At 53.4% G+C, this 13,520-nt stretch overlaps 1 protein-coding gene across 8 annotated transcripts in view; it reads left to right on the forward strand.

Moving 5' to 3' along the window:
- Window positions 1-12,969, forward strand: part of Ptpru (protein tyrosine phosphatase receptor type U) — a 73,893-nt gene extending 60,924 nt beyond the window's left edge. For 6 of the 8 annotated variants that reach the window (XM_057783444.1, XM_057783446.1, XM_057783447.1 and 3 more), the window contains 12 exons: window positions 927-963; window positions 1,618-1,715; window positions 1,805-1,921; window positions 2,597-2,751; window positions 4,848-4,983; window positions 5,409-5,558; window positions 7,719-7,892; window positions 8,639-8,779; window positions 9,766-9,891; window positions 9,985-10,142; window positions 11,529-11,664; window positions 11,852-12,969. In XM_057783444.1, the coding sequence (XP_057639427.1) occupies window positions 927-963; window positions 1,618-1,715; window positions 1,805-1,921; window positions 2,597-2,751; window positions 4,848-4,983; window positions 5,409-5,558; window positions 7,719-7,892; window positions 8,639-8,779; window positions 9,766-9,891; window positions 9,985-10,142; window positions 11,529-11,664; window positions 11,852-11,914 (1,491 nt within the window). In that variant the 3' untranslated portion in view covers window positions 11,915-12,969. The remainder of the gene's footprint in view (window positions 1-926; window positions 964-1,617; window positions 1,716-1,804; window positions 1,922-2,596; window positions 2,752-4,847; window positions 4,984-5,408; window positions 5,559-7,718; window positions 7,893-8,638; window positions 8,780-9,765; window positions 9,892-9,984; window positions 10,143-11,528; window positions 11,665-11,851) is intronic. The other 2 variants (XM_057783445.1, XM_057783450.1) reach the window with 1 other exon arrangement.
- The last annotated feature ends 551 nt before the right edge of the window (window positions 12,970-13,520 follow it).

A 13,520-nucleotide genomic window follows, 5' to 3' on the forward strand; every position in this document is an offset into this window, starting at 1 on the left:
TTCTCAGTGCTCGGGGGTCCACAGGAGCTGTGTTGAGGGTCAGGGCAGAGCTTGGTGACTTCCTCTTGCACCTGCCACCATTCTGTTTTGGAAACTTAACACAGAGTCTACACAGACTTCCTGACTGGTTCTTGTCCCACAAAGGTGTCTTCTTGTGAGGGACCTGGGGGCTACTGTGGCTTTGGAACCTCAGCTCTTTGCTACTTGGCCTGAGGGCACTGGGGATGGAGGATGAGGGCGCTCTCGGCTTTTCTTTCCTATAAAGCGGACAGTAGTGTTTAGGACAGTATGGGACCATCACCATGACTCTGGGACCTCAGCTCACTGATGCTTGGCCTGAGGTCTCTGGGGATGGAGAGTGAGGTAGCTCTTGGCTTCTCTTTCATGGAAGATAAACAGCAGTGTTTAGTACGGTATGGAACCATCGGTCTCAGGAAAATTCCTCATCAGTAAAACAGATTTTAAAACTGTATCTAAAGGCCCTTCGCTTCCGATTTGAAGCCCTCTTTAAGATTTCTCCCCCAAGCTCTGGGTACTCTCCATTCTGAATGCCCTGCCTGAAACTGGGGATTCTGCCAACCCCTGGTTCTCCCATATCTGGGGTCCAGGGTGGAACAGGGCAGCAGCAGCTGGCGCTTCATTTGTCTCTGAACGGCAGCCATGTTATTAACAGATAACGTTCCCGCTTTGAGGGTGGGAGACTCGCTGGGCTTACAGAGGAGCACCCTCCTCAGGGCTCCATGGCAAGACCCTGGTGTCTCTTAGCTTCATTCATCTTTGGGACTTGGAGGAGGACCAGGTCACCCTCATCTAGAGACATGAGTTTCTGGAGGATGCCTGCTCCTGGAAGGACGGTGATAGGGGCAGTCTGAGGGGACAGAGGTCTGCTCCCTTGACGTTCACTTCACCCTATTCTCCTGTTCCAGGGCTACCACAGGTCAAACCACTTCATAGCCACTCAAGGTACCTGGCCCCTCCGCCTGTGGCGCCCTCTCGTGACCTGGAATGTCTGCTGCCTGCCCGCCTTCCCTGCTGACCTGCTCAGCATCCCCCTGCCCCCCCCCCCCAGTCTGCCTCCCCATCTGTCTGTCTCTCTGTCCCCACTACCTGCCTGGATCTTTTACATCTAACCGCAGCCCTTATCCGCCCTGTCTGTGCCTCCTGAGATGCTCAGTCCCTCCCCCGTAACCTGGTTGTGTGTTTGTGTGTTCCTCTGTGGTAATGTATGTGCAAGGACTGGGGCTGTACGCACTGTCATGGAGCATGCCTCTCGGTCCAGCTGGCCGCCTGGATCCCCTCTAGTCTTGTCTCTCTTCTGCTACTGCCTCTCTGTCCACCTGTCTTGCCCACACACTGAGGGTCTATCATCTACACGGCTCATTAGTTCTTACTCAGCACACCAGACTCTCCAGCCTGGCTCTGCCTTGCTACTGCCCATCCCAGGGCCCTGTAGGCATGAAGCCGTGGTTGGTGGGGTATATTGGGGTAAATGAGAAGTCCCCATTGGGGTTGGGTCTTGGGAGCGTCCCAACGAGGGATGGTGTCCATCACTGAGCATCATGGTGGGCTGGCCATGGAAGGACCGTGCTCAGGGACAGGCATCCTCTACGCCCTCAGGGCCGAAGCCCGAGATGATCTACGACTTCTGGCGCATGGTGTGGCAGGAACAGTGTGCGAGCATCGTCATGATCACCAAGCTGGTAGAGGTGGGCAGGGTAAGCGGGGTTGAAGGGTGGGCTGGAGGCAGGGTGGGCCTCATGGATGACTCGGAGCCCACTGAATCCTGTGCTGTGGGGGGTCACAGGTAAAGTGCTCTCGCTACTGGCCTGAGGACTCAGACATGTATGGGGACATCAAGATCACACTGGTAAAGACAGAGACACTGGCTGAGTATGTGGTGCGCACCTTTGCCCTGGAGCGGGTGAGTCTCCCCTACGCCTGTCCATGTAGTAGAGCCTACGTTGCCCGAGTCTAGGAAGCATAGGGGAAGGAGGGGCAAGGAAGCATGGCCGAGGGATGGTTTGGTGACTGTTTCTGCTGGAGTCCCGGATGCATGTGATATGGAAATGTGATATCTGCCCTGTGTTGTTCCCTGCTGCATGAGGCACTGTGCTGAACCTCTTGCACGCATTGTCTGAGCCCTGTGAAGACACGAGTTCACCATCAGCCCTGTTTGGCAGATGAGAAAAGCAAGGGTCAGAGGGTTTCCTTGTGTATCAGGGTCTAGGTTGACATGTAATTACTTGGTAAAATCCTCAGAGGAGGGCTGGCAAGATGGCTCAGGGGGCAAAAGCGCTTGCTATGCAAGCCTGAGGACTCCTGAGTCACAGTGCTCTTCCGTTGACATGGCAGCCCAGGGACCAGGTGGATGCCGGACACCATAGCTTTAGGATCTGGCGGACTCAGTCCAAACCCAGAGTGTGTGCCTGGTCAGCCTCAGCAGAGGGGATGGTCCGCCCCGGGCCTTCAGGTCCTCCTCATCTGTACAATGGATGTGGATACTTGCCTTGCCAAGGAGGAAAGAGCAGAGCCTGGCACACAGCAGGTGTCCGGTGGGTGCTGCTGTCACTGACTCTCACCACTGTTGTTCCCACAGAGAGGCTATTCAACCCGGCACGAGGTCCGCCAGTTCCATTTCACAGCATGGCCAGAACACGGCGTCCCCTACCATGCCACGGGGCTGCTGGCCTTCATTCGGCGTGTGAAGGCTTCCACTCCCCCGGATGCTGGCCCCATTGTCATCCACTGCAGGTGGGAGCACTGGGGATCCCAAGGAGAGTGGCCAGGGTGTGGGGAGCTGGGCTGAACTGGGGCGGGTTCAAGGTCCCTAAAGAGAACCAGACCTGGGTTCAGCTTGCTTGGAGATAGAGGATCGAAAAGAATGACTCACCCAAGATCCTGAGAGATTTGGCTCTGAGGTTGGGACCACACAGAACCCCTTTACCAGAAATGAGGAGTACTGGAACCTGCAAGCCTACAGCCCCTATGGCTTATCTTGGCTCCTTTGCAGGAATTCTCACCAGCTCACCAAAAGCCACATGGCCAATTTCCCTTGCCCTACAGCCTCCTGGCTAGACTTTTCTTTCTTTCTTTCTTTCTTTCTTTCTTTCTTTCTTTCTTTCTTTCTTTCTTTCTTTCTTTCTTTCTTTCTCTGTTTGTCTCTCTTCAGAGCTCATTAAGATAGCATCTGAGAATGAATTCCAACTGATACAGAAAGTCTGTCATAGAAAGTGTAATTTATATTGCCAACAATGTGCCTGCAACTGATGGTTTTACTAACTGAACCACGAGCTCAGTCTTCTCAGATTGAATAACAGAGTGTGGGGGTGGGAGACAGATGTCCGAAGTGTTTGCTACGCAAGCCCGAGGACCTGAGTTTGATCCCCAGCACCTGTGCAAAAAGCTGGGCGTGGAGGCACGTGCTTGTAATCCCGGTCTTGGGAGACAGAGATAGGAAAGTATCTTTCCCTCACTAGCCAATCTGCCATCACTAGCAAGCCCCCAGGGCCCAGTGGGAGACCCTGGCTCACAAGGACATGTGTAGTACTCCTGCAGAGTGACACCTGATGTTGACTCTGGCTTCTACATGCTTGCACATGTATACAAGTATTAATCCCCCACTGTACACACACACACACACACACACATTCTGGAATGTTCCCAGAGGAATGGCGATCTGACTTCTCCCTTGTAGGAAGCCTTTCGTAGGTTTGAACATTGTGTAAAGTAAGACCCCAGTGTGAGCTCTCTGCTGTGTGACTTTCTTCTCACCTTAGTGTGCGAGGTCCGTCCACACAGCATCACTTTGTCAGGTGTGCAAACCCCTCCCTGAGTATCTGTCCACCTCCTGGTACTAAGGATTTCGCTGGTTTTCACCAGAAACAGTGCTGTTAAAATCAAATGCAGCACTAAGGATGTTCTAACACAGTGGTTTTCAACCTTTCTAATGTTGCAGTCCTTTAATACAGTTCCTCATGTTGCGGTGACCCCCCCCAGCCATAAAATTGTTATGTTGCTGCTTCATAACTGTAATTTTGCTGTTGTTATGAATCGTAATATAAATATCTGATATGTGACTCCAAGGGGTTGCGACTCACAGGTTGAGAACAGCTGTTCTGAGGTGTGGCTCTTTGATAGGAAATGCACACACATCGCTGTGGGCCGTGTGTAGGGGCAGAACTGCGGTCTGTGAACATTCAGCCTTAGCAGATGCCGCCCAGGTCTCCCAAAGTACTTGTGTGATTTGACCTGTATAGTTCTGCTAATGCTTTGATGATGCCGTCTTCAAAGCTGGAATCTTGGGGCATTCTTCCCAACCTGCCTCCCCATCAACACTGTTCCTTGTGATAAATCCAACCCAGCCCTGCGCTTGCTGTGCTCCAGGTGGAGTTAGGGAGCTGTGCCACGTAAATAAGGGACCACATCACACGTGTTTTAACAGAAGCTAGCCATATTGCTCTGAGACTTTGGAAGAGAGCCATGTGTCTAGAAGTGTTGGAAGCTCCACTGGGGATGTGGCTGGGTATGAGTGTGTGGGGTTTTGAAGCTTTTGCAGGAGACTGGGATATCCAAGGGGAATGTGTATTCTTAGATGGAACTCTGAGCATCACCTCCAACCCTTCCTAAGTTTTGTCTGTGAAGTTGAACCAGCCTCACTTTCATCCACGTTCTTCTCCCATCCTCTTTCTGTCCTTTCCTTCCCCAGATCTTGCTCTATGCTCCCAACTGCCGCATTATGTCCCCTGCCACATTATATGGAACCCCTAAGTTTTATAACTCTGGCAGACACCCTGGTCTCCCCTTCTTTTCTTCTCCCTGATGTGGCGCTGGCCTTCTCTTCCCCTCAGTGCAGGCACCGGCCGCACAGGCTGCTACATCGTCCTGGACGTGATGCTGGACATGGCCGAGTGTGAGGGCGTCGTGGACATTTACAACTGTGTGAAGACCCTCTGTTCCCGGCGGGTCAACATGATCCAGACTGAGGTTCGGACCAGCCCTGTCCCCAACTTCTCCTCTCCATCTGTCATGGAGCTCAGAACTGGAGTAACATGTCCTCAGGGCATCCTAGGCTCTTCTGCCCCGGGACCATCACAAACATGGCAGTGGTGGTGGTGGTGGGGGCTCGTAGGTCTCCAAACCTCACTTCATGGTGTGATGGTGGCGGGCTCTGGAGTCACATGTATCAGGGTTTGTGTCCTCACTAGATCTGGCACCTCAGACTGTCCCTCACAGCTCAGATGGGCTGGGAATATTCCCAGTATGCAGTAGAGATGAGCTGATGTGATCAGTTGACGTGATCAGCTGAGCACCCCGGCTCAGCCGTGGCCTTGTTTCTCCTTCATCCTCGGTAGAGCTCAGCTTCCAGTCCCCCCGCGCCCTCATTCCTCCATTCTCATCTCTTGTCCCAGGAGCAATACATCTTCATCCATGATGCAATCCTGGAGGCCTGCCTGTGTGGGGAGACCACCATCCCTGTCAATGAGTTCAAGGCCACCTACAGGGAGATGATCCGGATTGACCCTCAGAGCAATTCTTCCCAGCTGCGGGAGGAATTCCAGGTGGGGGATGTATGTAGATGTGGGGTGTGTGAGTATGTGTATAAGTGTGAGGTGTGGGGTGTGTGTGTAAAATTGGGTGTGTGTATACAGGGCATATATATATATAATGAGGGGGATGAATGAATGTTGTAGAAGAGTTAGGTGTGTGTGTGTGTATAGGAGTGGGGTGTGTGAGTATGTATAGGGTTGTGTGAATATGTGTATAGGAGTGGGGTTTGGGTGTGTTTGTGGGTAAGAGCAGTGTGTGAGAATATGTATATGTATAGATGTGAGGTATCTGAGTATGTATTTGTGTGCAGGTATGGGTGTCTGAGTGTGTGTATATAGGAGTGGGATATGTGTGTGTAGGAGTTGGGTGTGTGCATAGATGTGAGGTGTGTGTATGTAGATGTGGGGTGTGTGGGTGTATATAGAGGAGTGGGATGTGTGTGTGTGTGTGTGTGCGTGTGTGTGTGTGCATGCACTGGGAGGTCCTCAGTGCTGTAGCTATCAAGGGTCAGTCATGATACCCAGCTGGAGGGACAGAGTCGGGTGACTGGAAAGGACTTGGAGACAATGAACGACATGAGTTAGAGCAGCTGTGATTCCAGAGTTTTGGGGTCAGATAAATGTGGGTTCAGATCTTGGTTTACCTTGAGGAGCTGTGAGGAGCCTGGGCAAGTCACCTCACCTCTCTAAGCTCTCTTGCCACCTAGGAAAGAAAGGAAATTCCTGTCGCCCTGCAGGTGCGTGGCCGTCAGGATTTTCTCCGTGTCCTAAGGAAGCTAGCTCAGGGGCTCCAGCAGGCGCGAAGGGTGAAGGCGCCATTAGCCATACCTTGACATAGCTCGTTCTAGGGACTCAAGCGTTAATGCTACATTTGGTTTCTGCCCATCTTTGGTTTTGCTGTTTTTGTTTGTTTTGTTTTGTTTTTGAGACGTTCTTATGTAGCCCAGGCTGGTCCTGAACTTGTGGTGTATGCGGGGATGACCTTGAGTTCGGATATTTCTGCTTGTACCTCCCCAGTGCTGTAATTATAGGTGTACGCCACCAGCTCAGAACTGTGTGTTGGGGGTGGTGGTGACTGAGGGCAACAGTAGGTATTATCTGCCTCTTTTTTGTTTTTGAGATAATGTCTTTCAAAGGTATGTGACTTGCCAGGTAACCCAGTCTGGCCAGCCAGCAAGTCCTGGCGGGCTAGGGGGTCTGCCTGTCTCTTCCCATTACTGGGATAACAGTTTGTGCCACCATATTTAGCTTATTATTGTTATTATTATTATTATTACTATTATTTTTAAAATACAAGTTCTGGGATTAAACTCGGATCCTCATGCTAGACCCATGCTAGACCCGGGCTCTGGCGCTCTGTTTTGGGTGGGGCCAGGCTCACCATGCTGTAGGCTTCTCTCCAGACGAATCTGCTGATCTCTGGGTGCCAGAGACCCGGGGGTTCCCTCCATTCAGAGTTCCTATCTCTCAGTCATATGGCTCCTGGAGCCAGCTTAGGGAGACCTGGAAATGTGACTAGTGATTCCTGGAGAGGGGTGTCAGCTTTGGGGATCAGGACAGACTTGGGGTCCTGGGAGGAATCCCCAAGAATAAGAGAGAAACCGAGACTCTGGTACATGAAACCTGAAGGCGGGGTGTAAAGATAGCATAGCCCTGGCTAGGACCGGTGCCAGGTGCTCAGGACTACATTCTGTCTAGACGTCTGTGACCAAGGCTTCTGTCTCATATCCTGGGTTGGCTCTAGGAAGAGGTGGGGTTCAGGCTTGCATCTTTGAAAGCGCTGACAAAATAATGCTGATCCTCCCTGAGCCTGCCACACACTGAGCCCTGGCTCCACCAGGCTCATTGCATGATATGATCTCATTTTGGAGTTTTCCTGATCTCCTGATGCCCCAAGAAAAAGGCGCATCATTTTCCCATTTTACACGTAGAGAAAAGTAAGTCACTTACCCAAGGTCACACTGGCTCAGGGTGACAGGTGCTTGTCCCAAAGCTCAGTCTAGGCCTACCGTGGCCTGGTGATAGGCAGCTTGGGCCCCTAACTTCTCTCTCTCTGGGCCTCAGTTTCTCCATTCACAACACAGTTAATTATCTAGCCCAAGATCCTTCGTGGAGTTGCGAGGAGACCCTGAAAGCCCTGGCCATGCTCTGTCCTCGCTTCCTTCTCCGCAGACACTGAACTCGGTCACACCTCCCCTGGACGTGGAGGACTGCAGCATCGCCCTGCTGCCCCGGAACCGAGACAAAAACCGCAGCATGGATGTGCTGCCGCCGGACCGTTGCCTGCCCTTCCTCATCTCCACTGACGGGGACCCCAACAACTATATCAACGCGGCTTTGACCGACGTGAGAGTCCAAGGCTGCAGTGGGTCTGGAACTCCCACCCTGGGGGGGGGGGCGGGAGTCAATGGAGCAGAGTCCAGGTCTCTGATAGAGGGGCAGCCCCCTTCAATGACCATTCAGTGAGACAGACCTGCAGGAGACCCTCTTACCCCATCAGTCTTCTACTGGGGGCATTCAGTGCCCCCTTTCTGGTGTTTTAGTCAACTTTAGTGCAGATCCGTGGGGTAAAGTTCAGACAGGGTTGTCTCCAGGATCAACCCCAGCAGAGACTGGGACAGGGTGACTTTGACTGGGGATCACTAAGGATTTGAGGTCGGGACTGGATACCTGATATTTAGGGCTAGAGGAGTCTGTTCTGAGGCCATGGGACTGTACCCAACTCCAGGACCTGGCCTGGAGTAGTGATCTGACCCCTGGTCCTTATCTAATTGTAGCCGGAGGGCACAGGAAACATTTAGCAGATGCATTGCCTGTCCCTGACCCAAGGGACTTCACCCTCTTACTGGGCATTGCAAACAGAAAAAGACATGGGTGCTGTATCTTGGGGGACCGAGGATGATGTCCCCTGAGAAGGAAGAGTCGGTATCAGTCCTGTACCTCTCCCCTCTCAAAGCCGATTGAGAGAGAAGTACAGGAGACAGACAAACGGAGATCAAATGCTGCAGAAAACGGGGGGAGAACGTCTGAGGGAAGGGGTCAGCTGGTTAGAGCCATCAGAGGCCCCCCGCTGAGTGCCGTGTCCCCCGCAGAGCTACACACGGAGCGCAGCCTTCATCGTGACCCTGCACCCACTGCAGAGTACCACACCAGACTTCTGGCGACTGGTCTACGACTATGGCTGCACCTCCATTGTCATGCTCAATCAGCTCAACCAGTCCAACTCCGCCTGGGTGAGGCTGGCCGGGGTCACAGGGCACGTGTAGCCACTGTCCCCAAAGTGGAGAGCAGGAGTCCACCTCTGCTGTCAATGTGCTCTGTGGTGTTAGAAGAGTCACACTCCCTCCCAGGGCCTTGGTTTCCTAATCTACAAACAAGTGTTTCAGACGGGATCAACTCTCTCCTCTTTAGTGAGCATCTGCCGTGAGCCAAGAACTGTTGTGCACACTTGATCTCGTTTACCATTGACAGTGGCCTCTGGATGGAGGCTTCAGGGCAGAAAAGGAATTAAGGCCCACAGAGAGGAGGTGCTTTCTCCAGGGTCACATAATGGGGGGTGACAGTGCTCTGTTCCCCCACTGTGGGGTGTTCCACTCAGTTTCTGCTCTTGCAGTAGCACCCCTAAACTGACTCCTCTGGGGCCTTTGAGGTAAAGCAAATTCAAGCCTCCTGTTTTCTCTTTGACTCGGGGTAGCTGTGTTACCTATTTATGCCACAGTACATGTGTACATGTGTGTCACAGAGGGTTCCCTCTGTCGCTCGCCTCTCTCTAGTGTGGGCTACAGGGGAGGTGCGGGGATAAAGCCGTGTCCTGGTATCAGGGCCACCCTGTCCCTGAGCTGGAGCTGGGCTCGGAGATGGTGAGGAGGAGGCATTGTTGGTTTGGGATGGGTGGGTTATCTCTGCCTCTTCTCAGGGGAAGGCAGCGTGATGCAGGAGTCCACACACATGTGTGCAGGATGTAGCTAGCATGTTCGAGCAGAAGTTTTTATCCACATAGCCATGGGGATCACGGCACTCTTTGTGAAGTTTGCTGTGACCACTCTGAATGGGCCAGTGCTCTGGGCAGGTGTCCTTGTGTTCTGATGGGTGAGCGGGGGAGAGATAGATGTGCCGCAGGGGATGCTAGAGCCAGGCACTGAGCCATGGTGGAATCCCCAGAGCTAGCACTGGGGTGGGGACTGGTTCTGCCCCACTCAGCTTGCTCTCTGTGTCCCAGCCCTGCCTGCAGTACTGGCCAGAGCCAGGCCGGCAGCAGTATGGCCTCATGGAGGTGGAGTTTGTGTCTGGCACAGCAAATGAGGATTTGGTGGCCCGAGTTTTCCGGGTGCAGAACACTTCTCGGGTGAGTATCCCGGGGACCCCAAGGGTGAGAGTCTGGGTGGCAGCCAGGGCTCATTCACGCTCATGTTTCTTTGCCTGACTGCTGTGCCCCCAGCTGCAGGAGGGCCATCTGCTGGTACGGCACTTCCAGTTCCTGCGCTGGTCTGCTTACCGGGACACGCCTGACTCCAGGAAGGCCTTCCTGCACCTGTTGGCCGAGGTGGACAAGTGGCAGGCGGAGAGTGGGGATGGGCGCACTGTGGTGCATTGTCTGTGAGTGCCCCCGGGTGAGAGGGTGGGTGAGGGGCTGGAGACTGACAGGCGCTCTTGTTCCGCCTCCAGGGGCTGTGGCCGGGACTCTCTGGTTAGCGAGTTTAATGAGAGTCTCATCAGGATTCCTCACCCCGTGAGATTACAGCAGACTTAATTTTTTTTTTCATTTGTATGTGCATGTGTGTATGTGTGTGATGGGTGGGTATGCACACAGCACAGCCCATGTCTGGAGGTCAGAGGGCAACTTTGTAGAGCTGGTTCTCAGTTTCTCCCTTTACTTGGACTCTGGGGCTCAAACCCAGGTCACCAGGCTTTCATGGAAAGGGCCTTTACCTACTGAAGTATCTCACTGGTTCCACATAGCGTGTTTTAAAACCTTTTCAAAACTGCCCTTATTTAAAGTATGTGTGTACATGCACGTGTGCTCAGACGTGTGTTTTTGTGTGATAGTGTGTGCATGGAGGTCAGAGGACAACTTGCACGAGTCTGCTCTTCTCCTCCACTGTGAAGATCCTGGGGGCTGAACTCAGGTCATCAGTCTTACTGGCAAGCCCCCTTACCCACTGAGCCGTCTTGTTGGCTCCGTGTAGCATACTTGTTACGACAGTGGGATTCTGGTCTTTGTTTATTCATGCATACCTGCAGGACTTTTTTCTCCAGTACATATCCCACTCATTCACTCACTCATTCATTCATTCATTCATTCATTCATTCATTCAGATGCACCTCTGTTCAGGAATGCATGTTCTCACGCATGTCTGGGTACACGGTCCCTTCTTTCCATGGTTCTTGCCACTTTGTGAGCCTCCCTGTGCCAGCTTGGGCCCCGTCCTCTGAGGGCTTGCCTTTGGTTCTAGTGAGAGACTCCTGTAGCAGCAGGAGGCCAAGGGTGGTTATTCTCCCATTTCCCAGAAGGCTCATATTTGGTCACAGGAACAGTGACAAAAGGAAGAGAGGATCCCTGGTGGCCACAGGCTGAACTCAGTGCCTGGGTTTGGCTGTGTCTCCATTGCTGGTCCTGGCTAGTCTTCCCATCTTGCTCCGGGGCTTGTTTGCCTCTGGGCTTCCTTCCCTTCTCTGTCACTTTCTCTTGAAGCGTGTCTGGATCTTCTCTCTAGTCTACAGGCCGATCCTTTCTGAGGGTGTCTTCTCACGTGACGGCAGCTTTCGGTACCATTCTCAGCCTTGAACTATCCTTTTAGCCTTCTGGTCCTAGGGCTGGCTTCTGAGCTCCAATTCTCATCCCTCCTAGTCCACCCTCCGTGACTCTTTAGTGTTACCCTCCCCTTTGGCCTCTCTGACCTTGCCCCTGCCTTTTGATTGCCTCGCTCCGTCCCTCACCCTTGGTTCCCAGGCCCTACCCTGAACCGTTTTTGTTTCCTTTAGAAACGGGGGTGGCCGCAGTGGCACCTTCTGTGCCTGTGCCACGGTCTTGGAGATGATCCGCTGTCACAGCCTGGTGGATGTTTTCTTTGCTGCCAAAACGCTTCGGAACTACAAGCCCAATATGGTGGAGACCATGGTGAGGAGCCATGTCCCAAGCACAGTCACCTCAGCTCCCCATCCAAGCCCCACCTGGTTCCTCAGCAACTATACACCCCTGTCTGGTCCCCAGCTTTGGGCCTCCATTCTAGTCCTGGGGTGTTAGACTCTCGTCCTCATTTTTTCGCCGGAGGGTGGTCAGAGCTCAAGGTGCCCTCTTTCCCCAGGATCAATACCACTTCTGCTACGACGTGGCCCTGGAGTACCTGGAGGCTCTCGAGCTGAGATAGCAGGCACCTGGCCTGGAGCACCCACTGAGCACCCAGGGCGTGGCCCATCATCGCAGACTGGTGAGGAGGGCCTGTGCCCCCAACTTTGCTCAGCCATAATTCCACAGGGAGAACACTGGAGTGGACGTTGCATTATCTTGGTGGCCCCCATGGGCAGGCTGCAGGCCAAGGAGGAGTTTTGCAAGACCGCAGCCAGCCCCAGATCCTGAGGGCCCGGTAGACCTGTGCGGAGAAGCTTGAGACAATGACACTGGCCAGCACAACCAGTACTGGGCACCCCAGGCCAGGCCTCTCCACTCCATTCCAGTCCTTGGCAAGAAACGAATGGGGGCCTGCAGAGAGAGTGTCCAAGGTTTGCTCCCCAGCGTGCTCCCTTATGCACATGGCGAAGGCTCGCTGGGGCTTGGCAGGGGCTGAGTCGTCCCATCTGGCTTGGCCCCCGAGAGTCCTGAAGCAGGGGCTCTTTCCTATCTTGCCAGCGGGACACGCTGACCATCCTGCAGCTCTGTTCCCCGTCTCACTGCCCCTGCGGCCCCAGGGGTACTTTGCTCGCCATACTTCCCTTCTTCTGCTTCTGAGCTTCCTGCAGCAACAGGACCTGGGCCTCCCTCCTGGATTCCATCCCTGCCTGGCCCGGTATATGCAGAATATCATCTCAGCCCCCTCGTTCCTAGCCTTCAGGCCTCCATGGCTCAGTCCTGCTCAGCGTGGGCCTGTGACAATCCACAAGGCTGAATCCCAGCCCCCAGGGTTGAGGTCCCTGTGGCTCTTGGTGAGCCTGCCGCTGGGTTGAGGCAGGGGAGAACGGGGTGACAGCTCCTGGAGCCTGGAGAAAGAGGGTGCCATGGGACGGAGGACCAGTACTTTTTTGTTGTTATTTTTTTGATGGGAGGGTGGAAGTTCTCTTTATAGTGGGGTAGGCCACACCCCCATTTCGTGCCTCAATTTCCCCATCTGTAAACTGTAGATATGACTACTGACCTACCTCACAGGGGGCTGTGGGGAGGTGTAAGGTAATGTTTGTAAAGCGCTTTGTAAATAAACGAGCTCTCTGAATGCCACCCGGTGACTCTGTGTGTGACTGACCAACCTGATGGTGCCGAGAGGCTAGGTTTGCTTTGGTTTTTCTGTCCACCAAGACAGCAGAGATACGGACCAGGGCATCGCTCAGAGTCTCTCCACAGAGATGGCTCCAGGGGACCCTGGTCCTGTTGCCTTTACTAGGTAGTAGGTACTTACTGCATTCCTTCAACACAAACCTGACCAAGGCAGCTTAGGGGAGGAAGGGGTTATTCGGGGTTACAGTTCAAGGGTACAGTCCACCATAGTGAGTGTTTGAGTTTGGCCTCTGTTGCTATGGTAAACATCTTGATCAAAAGCAACTTGGGGAGAAAAGAGTGTATTTCATCTTACAGGTTGCAAGCCTCCATCGAGGGAAGTCAAGGCAGGAACTCAGGGAGGGAGCTTGTGTTGGCTTGCTTCCAGACTTGCGCTCAGGTATCTTACATAGCCTGGGCCCATCTCCACCTCCCTAGGGATTGTACTGCCCACAGTGGGCTGGTCTCTCCCACATCAACTGTTAAGTAAAACCAGTGCCTCACAGTCA

Source organism: Chionomys nivalis, chromosome 11, assembly GCF_950005125.1.
Source record: "Chionomys nivalis chromosome 11, mChiNiv1.1, whole genome shotgun sequence".
NCBI lineage: Eukaryota > Metazoa > Chordata > Mammalia > Rodentia > Cricetidae > Chionomys > Chionomys nivalis.